This window comes from Oncorhynchus keta, chromosome 15, assembly GCF_023373465.1.
Source record: "Oncorhynchus keta strain PuntledgeMale-10-30-2019 chromosome 15, Oket_V2, whole genome shotgun sequence".
NCBI classification, from domain to species: domain Eukaryota; kingdom Metazoa; phylum Chordata; class Actinopteri; order Salmoniformes; family Salmonidae; genus Oncorhynchus; species Oncorhynchus keta.
In genome coordinates, this window is record NC_068435.1 from 29,819,869 (window position 1) to 29,834,930 (window position 15,062).

Below are 15,062 nucleotides of genomic sequence, written 5' to 3' on the forward strand. Positions count from 1 at the left end.
CACGGCACACACAAATTTAGAGGTAAGCACTGTCAAAGTCTACAGACACTGTAATGTGGCCAGCATGTTTGCTGGTTTTTAATTTATTTCACTAACATCCTCGAAGCGTCAATGGAGAGTACACCATATAATTCCCCCGGTGTTTAGGCTTGGCCACGCAAATAAATAAGATAAATCAGCTTTTTGCACCAATGCTGACTAGAGCCATACACTCTCTATATACTACCGCTCTGGGGTTTGACCAGATGATTGGACGCTACAGTGGAGGGGACAGTCAGACACTCACTTTGAAGTCGTCTGGGATGAGGAGCTTGGAAGTCCTGAGGAAGTTGAGGATGTAGCGGAACATGTGTCCGTCCCTGTCAATGAAGTAGTGCTGCTTCAGACTGTCCAACACTATGGGCTCTGTGCCATCAAAGAGACGGCCGATTCTAGAGAGAGGCACAAAGAAAACACAGAGAGAGAGAGAGAGAAAGAGAAACAGAGAGAGATATGTTAACATATGTTTCCCAAGCCAATAAAGCCCTTAAATTGAAATTGAGAGAACCTTCTATGCCATCAAAAGGAACATAAAATTGGACATACCAATTTGGATCTGGCTAAAAATACTTGAATCAGTTATAGAACCCATTGCCCTTTTAAGGTTGTGAGGTCTGGGATCCAATCACCAACCAAGAATTCACAAAATGGGACAAACACCAAATCGAGACTGCATGCAGAATTCTGCAAAAATGTCTGTAAAAATATGCTCGGTGAACAAACTAAAAACACCAAATAATGCATACAGAGCAGAATTAGGCCACTAATGATCAAAATCCAGAAAAGAGCCGTTAAAAAATTCTACAACCACCTAAAAGGAAGCGATTCCCAAACCTTCCATAACAAAGCCATCACCTACAGAGAAATTAACCTGGAGAAGAGCCCCCTAAGCAAACTGGTACTGGGGCTCTGTTCACAAACACAAACAGACCCCACAGAGCCCCAGGACAGCTACACAATTAGACCCAATCAAATCATGAGAAGACAAAAAAATAATTACTTGACACATTGGAAATAATATACCAAAAATAGAGCAAACTAAATGCTATTTTGCTTAAACAGAGAGTAGTGGCAGAACACTTGACCACTGTGACTGACCCCAAATGAAGGGAAGCCTTGACTATGTACAGACTCATTAAGCATAGCCTTGCTATTGAGAAAGGCCGCCCAAGGCAGACCTGGCTCTCAAGAGAAGACAGGCTATGTGCACACTGCCCACAAAATGAGGTGGAAACTGAGCTGCACTTCCTAACCTCCTGCCAAATGTATGACCATTTAGACACACATATTTCCCTCAGATTACACAGACCCACAAATTCAATTTGGATAAACTCCCATGTCTATTGGGTGAAATACCACAGTGTGCAATCACAGCAGCAAGATTTGTGACCTGTTGCCACAAGAAAATTGTAGATATTTGCACATCATTACAACCCTGTATAGAGACAATATAACATTTGATGTCTATTATTTTGGAACTTTTGCGATTGTATTGTTTACTGTTCATTTTCGTTTATTATCTATTTCACTTGCATTGGCAATGTAAACACATGTTTCCCATGCCAATAAAGCCCTTCAATTGAAATGAGAGAGAGACAGTGATCAATATACATGCGACTTGGAACAAAATGCTTGATGATTCAATTCTCAGTTGCTAATCTAGCCAATGTGTAGATTGATATTTTTTCCCCCTTCCATGCATGTTCAAAAAATCATATGTTATGGGACCCAACAAACTGCTTCTATTCTTGAGTTGAGTTGTTGAGCAGATGACAGTACTGAGGACAGCGACTCTGTGCATCATGTGCTATGACTCACTGGATGTGGGTGAGCTCAGTGTTTGATTTCTTTCACGCCTTTGTTGAGTGATGCAGACATTACTCTGCTCCATGCACACAGACAGAGACAGTGTGAAAGAGAGACCGTGCAAGAGAATGCGAGAGAGAGAGAACGAAAGAGAGAAACAGACAAAGACAGGTAGAGAGCGATAGAATCAGAGGGAAAGAGAAATAAAGCGGTATGGATGAGAGGAAAGAGCTGTCCTGTTGGTCTGATGGAGGGGTCAGGGCCAGCTGGTAGAGAGGAGCCTGAGGCAGGGTGGCACCCGGCCCGGCCCCAGGCTGCAGCGTGGCCCTTTTGCCTCCAGATGGTTCCGTGCCCTTTACTGCTGCTGGGACATCTGTCAGAATTACTGAGCTGCTTTTGTCTGCAGTTTGGGCTTTTGAGCCATGCAAATGCTTACTTCTCAAAATATCTCCAGGGCAGGTTTGAAAAAAGGAGGCCATTTTGTATTTGGTACAGTGGGGAAATATTGCTATGATGGATTGTAATCACTGTATTGTAGAATAGCCTCAATAATCATACGAATTGAAAACACTCAGTAATATCAAACCCTGTGTTTTACATCCAGTCTTTCCCACCTCATTCATCCATTTGAGTGCTGCATCTTTGTGATTGGATGAACTTTGACATTTGTCCGGGCTGCACTGTCAGAGGTTGGCATTAAAGTAATTCTGCAGAACTTTTGTATAGTTTCAGCCAGCACTTTTGAAAGTGGTGTTCACGAGCTAAAGTTTATGTACTACATCATCCATTTTGTATATGTTACATCCCAAAATGATTATTATTATTTTAATTGCAATTCGTATGATACGTTAGGAATTTGTTGTGCTTAAGATCCCAGATGGCATCTTTAAGCAGTAAGAGAGCCAATGCAGATGAACACAGCAGAAATGAGGGGCTAGGCTACCATCTACATCATCATTTCCCTTTCAACCCCCGAATCATCCCAAACACCCTCTAGAACCACAAACGAACAACACAGATTTAAAAAAACACTGTGGCACTGTGTACCAAAAGTGCTCAAACAAAGACATAGCTTTACTCTATTGTAATTGAGGAACTGTATCAATAGCAGAGCCATCACATGCCTGGACTCTGGGTACTTGGTTAACGTGGCCAGACTGCTGGTGTACATGTGCCCGCCCACGTCGATGTGCACAGGGGCGTTGGACTTGGTGAGCTGGGCGGGTGTCGGGATGCCCTGGTTACTCAGGGGGGACGCTGGCGATCTGGTGATCATTGGCCTGGACATGCTGGAACGGTTATCCTGTCACAAACAAGTAGACAAATCATGTTAATGATGAGCAATATGGTGGACAGCACAGATTGAATACACATTCAAAAAGGATTTGTTCATAATATGTAAATGTAGATTTTCTTCCATTGATAAATGTTGACTGAACAGCACAAACTCCAGTCAAAAAGGATACATTTACACCAAACAGGAAGTGTGTTAGTGCACACCGGTTAAAAAGGATACATTTTAAACTAAACCTGAAATGAAGAATTCATCATAGCAACATTGCAGGACTTTGATTGGCCAGACAATATACTTGTCATCATTCTGAAAAAAAGTTAGTCAAATAGTTGGCCAAGGTCCAACACCCTGTTAATAGCTCTGTGTTACACTAGCCTAGTATTTCCTGACCTTAACCTGAATGTTACCAAGCACAACATTCCATATCTGTTGGGCATAATAATCTTCCAAAATCAAATCAATTTGGAGCAGCAATCTCACACAGACTGTAAATGAGCAATAATCAGTCTAGATTTGAATAATGAAACAAGATTTAGAAATGTTCCCTGCTAACCCAAAAACACAATTAGCTGGCAATATCTCTAATGGCACACAGAACAAATTGAGTTTCCCAATCACAAGTTCAAGACCCTCCTCTGAGCCAACAAGAAAAAAAATACAAAACGTCTATCTCTGCACAATATGCAAACATTGTCATTGGAGGGAGAAATGTAATGTCCTAATTTGAATTAAGTAATAATGACCAAGAGATTTAGAACACCTTAAATTAAAACTTTAGATTACGTTTTAAATTACATTAGCTCTGCTTATCTGATTTTATCAACGTGGGGAAATGGATACAAAACATTTGCATTGATTCACACCAAATAAATCCAACAACGTCCACTGTTGGTGGCTAGGCAACCGACATAAAACAAAGCATCTACAGAGAGTATGCACAAGTGGAAACGAATTGGACTAAATACATGTATGTTACCTGCGCTGACGATGAAGACACAGCATTATCATTCTGCTTTAGTGATACTGCAGGTAAGGGGTTGCTACTTGAGTACATGAACGGAGCGTCCCCGCATTCTGCTCCTGTTCGCATTGAGATTCGTTTCAGGGACGCGTGTACTACGGACTCATCCACGGAATTGATTGGATGCGGGTGCTTTCTCGGTTTCTGAGGTGTTAATTCCATGATATCTGTTGCTTCCATTATCGAACCTGGCGCACTAAAAACAGGCTTCGAGCTGGAGATGCTGTCGGTTTCCACCTACAGACTCCGGAGAGGCGTGAATTAAGGGCAGCAGCACACCATAAACAAGAGCGATGCTTCTGTGGCAGACAGTCAACTGTGCCGCTTTTGCAATGGTTGTTGGGACAAGTCAAAGCCCCCCGACAGCATGTTCATCCTGTTGCCCCTGGGTTTTTAGGGTTGTCGCTGTTATAAAGGAAGGTATTGTCACATTTACCGCAGAATGTCGCGTCTGCTAAGGTGTATTCTATAAAGTGGACAACAGGTTGATCTTTGGACCACCCCAAAAGCGCAGCATATCCCAAAAATGACGCAGATCTGGATTTGCGCCCTGGCCTTTTCCCTTTCCATTCTGCGCCATCCTTTGTTTCCAGCTGCCTCTCAAACTCTACCATGTAGCCTGAGCATTACTTTTCCATTTAGCCTGCATCTGAAACTAAACCTTGTCCAGATGTCTGGCAACAACAGGTCCTTGGTAAAAAAACAAAAAAAAACAAAGCACAGTAACACTATAACAGTGCAGAGTATTCCGTGACTAACCAAAGTACATAATCAAAATGCAACATCGACCTCGTGTTTCCGTTCTAGGTTAAACACACACACTAGCCCCCAGGGCATTGGCGACCCCGGATGAACGCTTAACCTTTCCCCGACCCTCTTAGTCTCCACAGCACACTGCCCATAGAGCAGTTTACGCACATAAAGCAGACACTGATACTATTGATAGCGTACGTACGCCCTCCGCTGACCTCAACCAAGCCATGAACTCTCTCAACCTTCAGCCTCTTATTAACCGTCAATCTACTCATGATGATACGTTTCTTTTTAAACGGCGTTTTTGTTGTTGCTTTTACAACGCTTTGATATTTATTTACGTCATGAATAGCGCCATAAAAGTTGAATACATGATTATTATTTACCCAGAACAATGGGCTGTATTCAGGAGGGCTGTTAAGATTGTAGTGTAGATTTGATGAGCAAATTAAAAACAGTGACACCCACCCATTTTACATAAACTAGCTGGATAATGTTGCTCAATGTTATGGACACATTTCCACTTTGTTTTTTGTAATGTGTCTGTTATGGTTATTTATTTAGCCTAATCTCTTTTCTTATTAACAGTTATGCAGGTGCCCTTCCTCGTTCCTACAGGTACCTACCATCCACACACAGTCCAAAAGGTTCCTACCGCTATAAAGCAGTATGGTCTTGGCCCATACCAGAAATATGTAGACTTCAAAGTCCCTTCTAGATCTAATCTAATGGCATATCAGAGATCCACAGGCAATTATTTTTTATCTTTCAAAAAGCAGAAAGGGAGAATATATTCCTATCCAACATTTTCCATAACAGCACTGCGAAAAGACCATAATACACACCACAAGATGGTAACATTAAATCCACAACATCTGACCCCTCATTGTAGTTGTTTACCAAACAGAATCCAAACTACATTAAGTATTGACACACACTATACACTGAGTTATTTTCCTATAACGTTCAGGAAATCCAATCCACTCATTTTAAAAATCAGTATTTTAAAAATTATTTAATTAAAAAAAACAACCACAACTAGCCTTAAAACATCCATGTTTTTACTTCTCAGTTTTGGCAGTGTGGGTTTCACACCTAGATACCAAATTAGCAATTAAGCCTGCCTTTGAGTGCAGGCCTAGACTGTGGTGTGTGATCCTGCCCTGATTTGCATGCAGTTCGTTTGTGCACAGGCTGATAAGCGCAGGCAGCCGTACATAGTTTTAAAATTCAACTCCAGAATCCCTCTCGCAGAAGGCAGAGGGGCCCGCGGGGCGAACAGAGAGGGAGAAATCACACGGCTGCTCTTCAAAAGGGAAACCTGTGTACAGCAGCCGGCAAAGTGCGTGGGATCATACTCAGAATGCAGGTAATTTGTTCCCTGACTAATTTGTGGAAGATGGTATGTGTAGAAAGTTCTGAAAACCAGCTCACTGGAATTGGCTGTCCTCAAAGCCTTGCCATCATGAAGGTGGATGGAGTGGAGAATCTGCTTCGAAGAATCATGAAAAATGTGTGTGTGTGTGTGCATGTCATGGAGCGAGAGAGGAGAAAAAGAGAATGGGATTCAGTACATGTAGCACAACCATTTCATCCCAACTCCAATTAAAACCATTTCCTGTGGATTCTTTTTCAGGTTGACTACTCGTACTTTCAAACAGCAGAACACTTCAACTCTTACAGTACACATCTAAACAGCACAGACCAGGACACCCAGGTGGTAAGATCATCAGTAGAACCTGACAACTAACACTGCAAGGCATCGCAAGAACACCAACATAAAGGGTCTTAAAATAGGGTGTTGGGCCACAACGAGCCAGAACAGCTTTAATGCACCTTGGTATAGTCTACAAGTGTCAAACTCTATTGTAGGAATGCGACACCATTATTCTGGGAAATTTTATCAGTTGGTGTTTTGTTCATTGATAACGCCGTCTCAGGCACCTCTCCAGAATCTCCCATAAGTGTCCAATTGGGTTGAGATCTGGTGACAGATGACAATGGCATATGGTTTACATTGTTTTAATGCTGATCAAACCATTGTGACTACACATGCCCTGTGGATGGGGCATAGCCATGGCAGCCAAAATAATGGCCTGCCCAGCATTTTTATACATAACCCTAAGCGTGATGGGATGTTAATTGCTTAATTAACTCAGGAACCACACCCGTAGTCAATACTGTCTCATTTACTCAATTGTTTCCATTATTTTGGCAGTTACCTGTACGTGTGGACTGATATACTACATCCCATTCTCTTCATCTCTTTTCCTTTCAGAACTCCTGCAAGTCAGTCTTCCCACCTGTTGCCATTTTGAATAATGTAGGCCAACCACATTGCTGTGTGGATACAAAACAAATGCTGTACCATTTGTTAGTGGTTCAGTGTTCCCTTGCTACTCAAGTTTAGACTTAAATATGCAAGAACACGCTAAACAACTAGTTCCGTCTCAAGTGACTTTCTTGTTTATCCTAGTCTGGTGTAATTGTGTTGACCAAATCCACACCATGTTGAAACAAATCTGGAGTTGGCACAATGAATCAAAGATTAGTTGTTGGACTGCACTCAGTTTCTGTGTTTAGTTTTCAACAAATATTTGACATTTTTTGTTCACACAGACACAAACAAAGTTGCATGCACAAGTAAGCATTATGGTAGGAATCTTTTCATCTGGACATAGCCTGCTGTTGAGTCCACTGTTTTAATCATCCAAAAATTGTTAAAGGTTCCCTCGTACATTTGGAGATACTATGTGTGACTAATGACACACACACGTGTGTATGTGTGAAGCACATTGAGCAATGGTGCCCTTTTACGCACAGATGCGAATGTTGCTCGTCATAACAGCGCCCTCCAGTGAATGCTCCTAGAGCCACGCATTTCACTCAAGTAGGGAATAGGATTAATTAAAATGTTAACGTGTGCGAGTTTTACTTTTTGGAATTAAAAGGGTGGAAATATACCACCAGCAGCCTGTAAACAGTTAGATTTTGATTGAGAAATGTCAAGTTCAAAAAGTTGCAGTGTTCATAGCCATTGTGGCCATATCCTGATGCGCAACCATATATCTCGCTAGTAATGTGTTAACCATTGTGGATGAATATCATTCCTAAAATTCGAATTTGTAAACTCATACTAACCATATATATCATGTTTTGTCTCCATAACATCACAGCTACAAAGATGCAAACATAGATCCAGACTTCCGCCAGGGAGTATCTAAATATTTGCAGTGGCACCTCTGTACCGTGGAATTCCCTGCGCACGGGTATAGGTCAGCCCCGCAAGAGATCTATGGGAAGCAAAAGGAAGATACTGTAGCCTTTGTCTCTTGGTTTACATAGATATCGTTCTCGCTACAAAACGACGCCAAATACAAATGCATTCACAGAATTTGCATTGACGTGTGTAAAATAGGTACCTCCTGTCTTACAAAATAAAAACCCTCCGGCAAAATTGCTCCACAATGGCGTCTTTCATTAGCCAGATCTGGGGCACTCAGGAAATGAAACTGATTTAGGACAAACGAAGAGGCTTTTTCTATCGAAATGCCTAAACTCAGTTTGTGTGTGACGATGTCCGACGGGGAAAACGGCGACGATGTGTTCGGGCTGAAACAATGCGCCAGGAGCAAATTCACACGGACCGATAGCTATGGTGTTTTCTGAACAAAGGTCGTAAAATTCGGTGAAAATACAAATAGAAACTAAGTCATTCGTCGGTAGGTACAGAAAAATAGTTGTTTTACACCTAACAATATCCAGGAAGTGGTTAAGTGTTACTGTGGCGCTCATCGCCTGGCACATGCGTAAAAGCGGCTGCGCCTTGAAAGTCCCAGTCAAACCAGCCTCGGAAATAATAGCAAACACAATAAATATCCGCTTACCTGAAACATGGACGGGCATAAAGTATATTTGAGAATCCTTTCCCTCAGATTTCGCCTGCGATCTGCTTCTCTTCCTACACCAGTGAGAAATGCAATAGCTTGGCTAAGGTAGACAGAACAAAATACAGAGAATACTTGCTCCAGGGCTCCAAACCCCTCAAGGCAAAGATCAGGATACAATTAGCTCATGTCTCTACCCCAGTCTAAACCAATCTGCAGAATAAAACTCCTAGCAAAAAACATCACTACAACAGTGCGTCGGCCTTTATGGAACATTTATTTTATATTTCTTCATAAAATCGCGAACGCCTGTCTCAAACTTCCATATTGGCTTCCTCTCGCACAGCAAAGCTGATTTTAATCGTTATGATTAGTTTTGATGTAACGTTCCCGCAGGCGATTTCTGCAAATGGACGGAGTGTTTCTTTGCCAGGAAGGAAAAGCAGCAGATGGTGATAATTATATAGTGTTGGTTGTCTTCTGAACATTTGATTTTTTAACGTGTTTTTTTTTTATGTTCTGGAGCTCGAACATAAATGGTCACAACGTCAAACAACTTGATTTACAATCAACTTTAATCAATGGATTAATTCTAATGGTAAATCGACCCCCCCCCATTCCCTTTGGCCAACTTCCAAACCTACATAGTTATATAAATAAGCACTTGCAGCCTGCCTTGCCCCAATCAAGTCTGAATCAGCGCCTGGGGCTTATGCACGAGCTCATTTCAAATGTTCAACCATGCATCATTTCAGGGCCCAGTTTCCCAAAAGCATTTTAAGTTAAGTTAATCGTTAGAACCATATATCCGGATGAATTTAGCCTTAAAATGCTTTTGAAAAACCGAGCCCTGGAATGTTGAAGCTTTTAATTTCAAACGGTGGCATACTGACAGCTAAGATTAAGTTCTAAATTCTTCCGTTCATTGATTTATACATAATGCAAAATATACATCTTTTTGTTACCTGGTTGTACAGTCATTTAAAGGATGTCCATATATTTTACATGACTTTTCACTCTAACAGAGCCACATGCCTGATAAATTCAACTTACAGTGCACCTGTTCATTTGTCTCCCATGACCACCATTTACTGCTTGCTGTTCAACACACAAACCCTCCTGTTACAAATAAGCACAAGAATAACATTTAGAAATGCTTTCATCCTCTCTTTCGCCACCTGCTGTTAAAAGCACTAGCTGCTCTGAATGGGGAATAAAGAGTGTTTACATCTATGCAAATCTATAGAGTACCACAGGATGAGTCATAATACCCATAAAACCTAGAGGTCAAACGGAAATGGTTCCAATTATTTTCCCACAGGGAAGTGCTAATTAGCTGCTAACGTGCCTATCATAAAGAACTAAAAATGCCACGATGATCTGGACAAGACTGCCGAATCGAGGCAAAGGCAATAATCTCTGGATTAACTATCTGTTAGCTAAATGTAGTAATGAATAAATTGTCCCAAAAAAATTAAATGGACAATTCTGTTACCTGTATTGTGCAGGTTTTACAGTGACACAGTACCTGTTAGCAAAGGTGTCAGCTAGGAATGACATGCAGGGATTTGTAGTTTTGCATGATGTCTACTTTGATGCTAATTAACATTTTCAAATCTGAAAGTAAATAGAGCCAAATATATTGATAAATGACCTTGTCCGGGAGAGATTTGGTTATCAAAGCCTACACGAAACACAGCCCTTATTTGAAGTGTTTCTAAAATCCACTATGGAAAAAATGAATAGTGGAAAAATTATTGGAACCATTTCCCTGTTTGACCACTAGGTTTTATGGGTATTATGACACCTTTACTAGAGGGCTCTATTCACCTTCACAGGTTTCAAATAATATGCATGAATTGATACATAATGTCAATTGCTGTGTATGTCCTTCCTGAACTAAGCCATTCAAAACACTAACACTACAGAGAAGATGGTGCATTTGTGTAACAAGTGAGTGACTCATGGATACAAATCATATTAATAGTGATTGTTTGAAGATAGCGGTTTAGGCAGTTACCTTTTCAGTTTCCCATATACTCAAACATGCTAGATGTAGTCATCATACCATGGTCTGTGTGGACAAACAAAGAATGTAGGAAACAAGAGAACCACAAGGATGGAGTAGGCCTGTGCAGATAATTTGATGTACTCCATGTCACTCATAGTTTGGCCCCTCGTAACCATTCCCTCTGGCTGAGGCTGTATCGGGCAAATGACCAACTGTAGCAAATTGGCCACTGACCAACTCTGAAAGTCCAAGATCTAAAGAGTGTTCGTCTGCCCATTGCATCCTAAAGAGATCATCACCAGAGATTGCTTTCGAGGAACGGCCAAGGCCAGCCATTCTTAACACATCCAGAGCACCGTTTTTTTTTGTTATTTGTTATTTTTTAAGCTTTCCACCGTTTGACCAATGTGTCCCAGGGGAAAACAAACATAGGACTAAAGTGTTACAATGGAGTTATTTGCCCTGGAGGTTGCCGGCTGGCGCACAAACGCCAAGCCTTGCATTTTCTATTTCCCCCATCCTCCTGCACTTTTTATTTATATATATTATTTTCTATCTTTGCAATCAGGCTGACAAACTGTAGCAAAACTGAGAGCACCCAAGGCCTCGAAATCTCATACGTTCCCCATTTTCCACACAAATGGAGCCAAGTCACAATGCGTCCCTCCGAATTCAGTATTAAAGATATACATTAGATGTTGTAGAAACGAAAACCAGCTCGCCAATGGTGATTTTTGAATACTCTTGCTTGGTGTTCAGGGGCCAGAAACAATTCCATTGTTCTAATACTCTGGTTGTGGGGTATGTTTTACTTGGAAAATAACCTAGCTGCTGCAACAGCGGGAGAGCCCTGTCAAAGCTATATTTTGGTGGACAAATTAGTGAAATAGCTTGCAGATGTTATTTCGCCCCAAACAAACCTAGCCTGGCAACAGTGCCTGATTACATCATGCCTAAGGTTATACATGCATGCCCTGTATGGAGGCTTGAGTTACTTTCCAACTCTCTGGAAAACAGTCAACTGAGCCACAGTTATACAAAGCCATGGTTTCTTTGTCTGTATTCATTTTATCTCACAAATACTATATCATTTGTTCCCTTTTTGAGGCAGATGGCACTCTTTTTATTGGTCTAGTTCTTTCCAAAATATATTTATCCTCCTGTCTAAACGTTGAGTTTTCACTTGCTGAATTCCTCATAGCTTCTGAATGTGTCATCAGTGAGAAGTTAATTTGTTCTTCTTGAATCTTTAGGTCAGACTAGTGCGTACTGGTGGCTTGATCTCCCTTTCCCTCAGTCAGTATGCCCATGGCTCTTTCATTCTATGACAATACACTTTGATTTGATTTCGCCAGGTCTCCCCATAGTTCTAATGAACTCAATCAAACAGTGGCCACAGCTATCCTCATTCAGAACATACTGCAATAGCTTGCTGTGATGTAGCCTCAGACCACGTTAATGACTCTTGCTGTGCACACCACACCCCTGTAATGGCCCGTGGTTATGTAAGGGAGTGGGCTGGATAGGGAGAGGGTTGCAATTGTTCCTGAATCTGACTCAATCTGCCCTACGGCCATGTATAGTTTGGGGCTGCCTGCAGTTTATCATCAAATAGTATTTTTGGCACTGGGACATAACTTTTAAGGAAGGCTCTGTTGCAACTAGCTTGTTTTGGTAAAGTGTACAGTGGAGTTGTCGTATGTTGGGCTTGGTATCATCAAGGTACTGTACCTAAAATGCAGAACCTTTTGACATGACTTGCATCTGCATGAAAATGTTCTCTTTTGTTTAGCCCTCATAACGGTTTCGATGGTGGAATATACCAGGAGTATCCTAGTAAATGATAACACATAGCAGCATACCCTCACACAATGTGGCTCTCCGGTGGTAGACAGGAGTGGTCCTATTCAGTCTGTTTGAGCACCTATCTTCACTAATACTCTGACCACAGCGACATACATCCATCCAGTTCTTCCCATCCCAAACCCAGCCATACAGTCAGCCCACCCACAGTGGACAGAAGAGGTAATGACAATGCAGTAAGAGGAAGAGAGGAGAGACAAGAGGAGGAGGGGGTTTGGTTGGGTAATGCTGGGAGGCTCTAATAAAATGTAATCCTATTACATGGTTCCCACTAGAGGGCAACAATAATAAAGGTTTTCCTAATAACATGGCAGTGCAGGCCAGACCCAAATGGAAACAGGTCCTCCGGTGATGTCCCATAGTCCTACATATATCCTCTCATTAGCTACATGGCTGATGGGCCACGTTACACCTCCGAGGCCTCCGCGATATGGCTGTCGTGATGGCAATGTAAGAGTTAAGCCAAACAAATGTGTTTCATCAAACTAGAGTTTGGGTTGTTCTGCATAGAAGGAAGGGGGATGAAGGAAGGAGGGAGGGAGGGAGGGATAGGGAGTGAGGGAATGTGGGGTTGGGAACTGAGACAAACCGAGCCCCGAGGAAACCAATCAGAGATTCTCCACCCTCTTCCTGTCGCTAAGCCACTGGGGTCTCAGGTGTGCACTACACAGGCTAATAGCGCTTAAACTTGATTGTTTGTCTTATGGTGTAGTCTTGGTTTTGTAAATTAGCGTTTAGAAAAAAAATGTAAACCAAATCAATGACAAACAAAATTGCAATGCGCAACAACAGCAGGCATAACAGTCCAATGATGAAGATGGCAACTCTCGTTATGATCATTCTGTAACTTGCTGTATGAGCTACAGGATAAACATGAGGTGCACTCTCTCTCCTAGATATGTGAGGTGCACTCTTTATCCTCGACACCGGTATCCTAGAATGGCTGACACTGGTAGAACTTGGTCAATTCTGCAGCCAATGTGAACTAAAAATGGCCAATTGTGTGTTCAAAAGCTAATTTTGGCGTTATTTGATGAATGTGATAAATGCCAAATGCACTCAGTCTCCCAGCATTATCATGCAAATGCAGCAAAATATTTATCCGAAGCGACAAGGTGAGTGAGGATATCAATCATATTCTCCCGACAGATTGAGTTATTAAGTGAGCTAGTGTAGCAGTATTATGAAACTCAGAATAACAAAGGGTTATTTATCTGTGTTGCTGTTTGTGTGCATGTGTGTGTGTGTGTGTGTATATGTCAGACAGAGAATCAGACAGAGAGGGGGAAAGAAAGTGATGGAGAGAAAGAGGGAGAGAAGAAGAGTGTGTCGCATTCCTTCCTGTTCCTGTACCACCCTCCAACCCCAGAGCTGCAGACTCAAGGCGGTTTCGAGAATCAAACAATTTCACGCAGCTACTGGAGGAGGAAATGAACTGAGCCCAGAGCAATAATACAATTATACAAATGTTATTACAGACTCGCCTGCTACTGTCCTACTTTAATTCAAATTTGGGAACTCCAGGCAGCGCTGGTGGCAGAGACCTTCCTGAATAAATCAACATTAGCTTACTTCTAAATTATTAAGGAAGTGGGAGACTTTCTTGTTTATAGTATGAATTATGAAACAAGTGTTTTACGCTGTTATTCTTCATGAATCCCCAAATATTAATTGCTAATGATCTTTAAGGTGTGTGTTTTATCTCTGTGCCCCCCCCTAAGTTGTATCGGCTGCTGAGAGGCATTTTGCATCAGAAGCTTTAAGTTTTGAAGATTCTACATACAGTAAATGTGAGGAATGTTAGATTAGGAAATGAATTAAAGATAATGCCTTAGATAATGCCTTTCCTTTTTTTATAATATGCATGATGTGCTTTATTGGTTCTGTATAGCACAAATAAACCTCTTTCAGTTTGGTGTACTGTAGGACAAATATGTTTTGGTGCATTTTCAATTTGTTAAATTTTGACGCTATTTTCCAGACATGGTTGTTGAATGTTATTTAACAATGCCTATCAGCCTTATAAACAAATACCGTTGATAAAAGCCTTGTCCAGGCCACCCTTGCCATCTCAAATAGGCATCAATATGAAATCAATTAAAATACAATTTGCCTAACATAAAACTTTAGTTTTTTTGGAAGAACCATCATCTTAAATGAAATCTTGCTGGTGGCTCATTAGGGATTTCATCACCTGAGCAGCTGAGTAGAGGTAGCACAAACCCATTATTCAATGTCACTTTATTTATACTGAACAAAAATATAAACTCAACATGTGAAGTGTTGGTTCCATGTTTCATGAGCTGAAGTAAAAGATCCCAGAAATGTTCCATACGCATAAAAAGCTTTCTCTCAAAATGTGTGCACAAATTTGTTCACATGCCGGTT

The 15,062-nt window shown here is 41.3% G+C and overlaps 1 protein-coding gene and 1 long non-coding RNA gene across 6 annotated transcripts in view; one reads left to right on the forward strand and one right to left on the reverse strand.

Annotated features, from left to right (window-relative positions):
• The window catches only part of LOC118395218 (BTB/POZ domain-containing protein KCTD1), a 16,163-nt gene extending 6,283 nt beyond the window's left edge, over positions 1–9,880 (reverse strand). The window contains exons 1-4 of one of the 5 annotated variants that reach the window (XM_052463832.1): positions 8,801–9,231; positions 8,055–8,206; positions 2,970–3,148; positions 287–431 (exon numbers count right to left, since the gene is read on the reverse strand). In XM_052463832.1, the coding sequence (XP_052319792.1) occupies positions 287–431; positions 2,970–3,148; positions 8,055–8,084 (354 nt within the window). In that variant the 5' untranslated portion in view covers positions 8,085–8,206; positions 8,801–9,231. Of the gene's footprint in view, positions 1–286; positions 432–2,969; positions 3,149–4,115; positions 4,676–8,054; positions 8,207–8,335; positions 8,693–8,800; positions 9,232–9,765 lie in introns of those variants that run through there. The other 4 variants (XM_052463833.1, XM_052463835.1, XM_052463834.1 and 1 more) reach the window with 4 other exon arrangements.
• On the forward strand, positions 5,221–14,610 carry LOC118394756 (uncharacterized). The gene is made up of 3 exons (XR_004827812.2): positions 5,221–6,282; positions 6,550–6,633; positions 13,938–14,610. It is a non-coding gene; the product is annotated as an uncharacterized LOC118394756 (long non-coding RNA).
• The last annotated feature ends 452 nt before the right edge of the window (positions 14,611–15,062 follow it).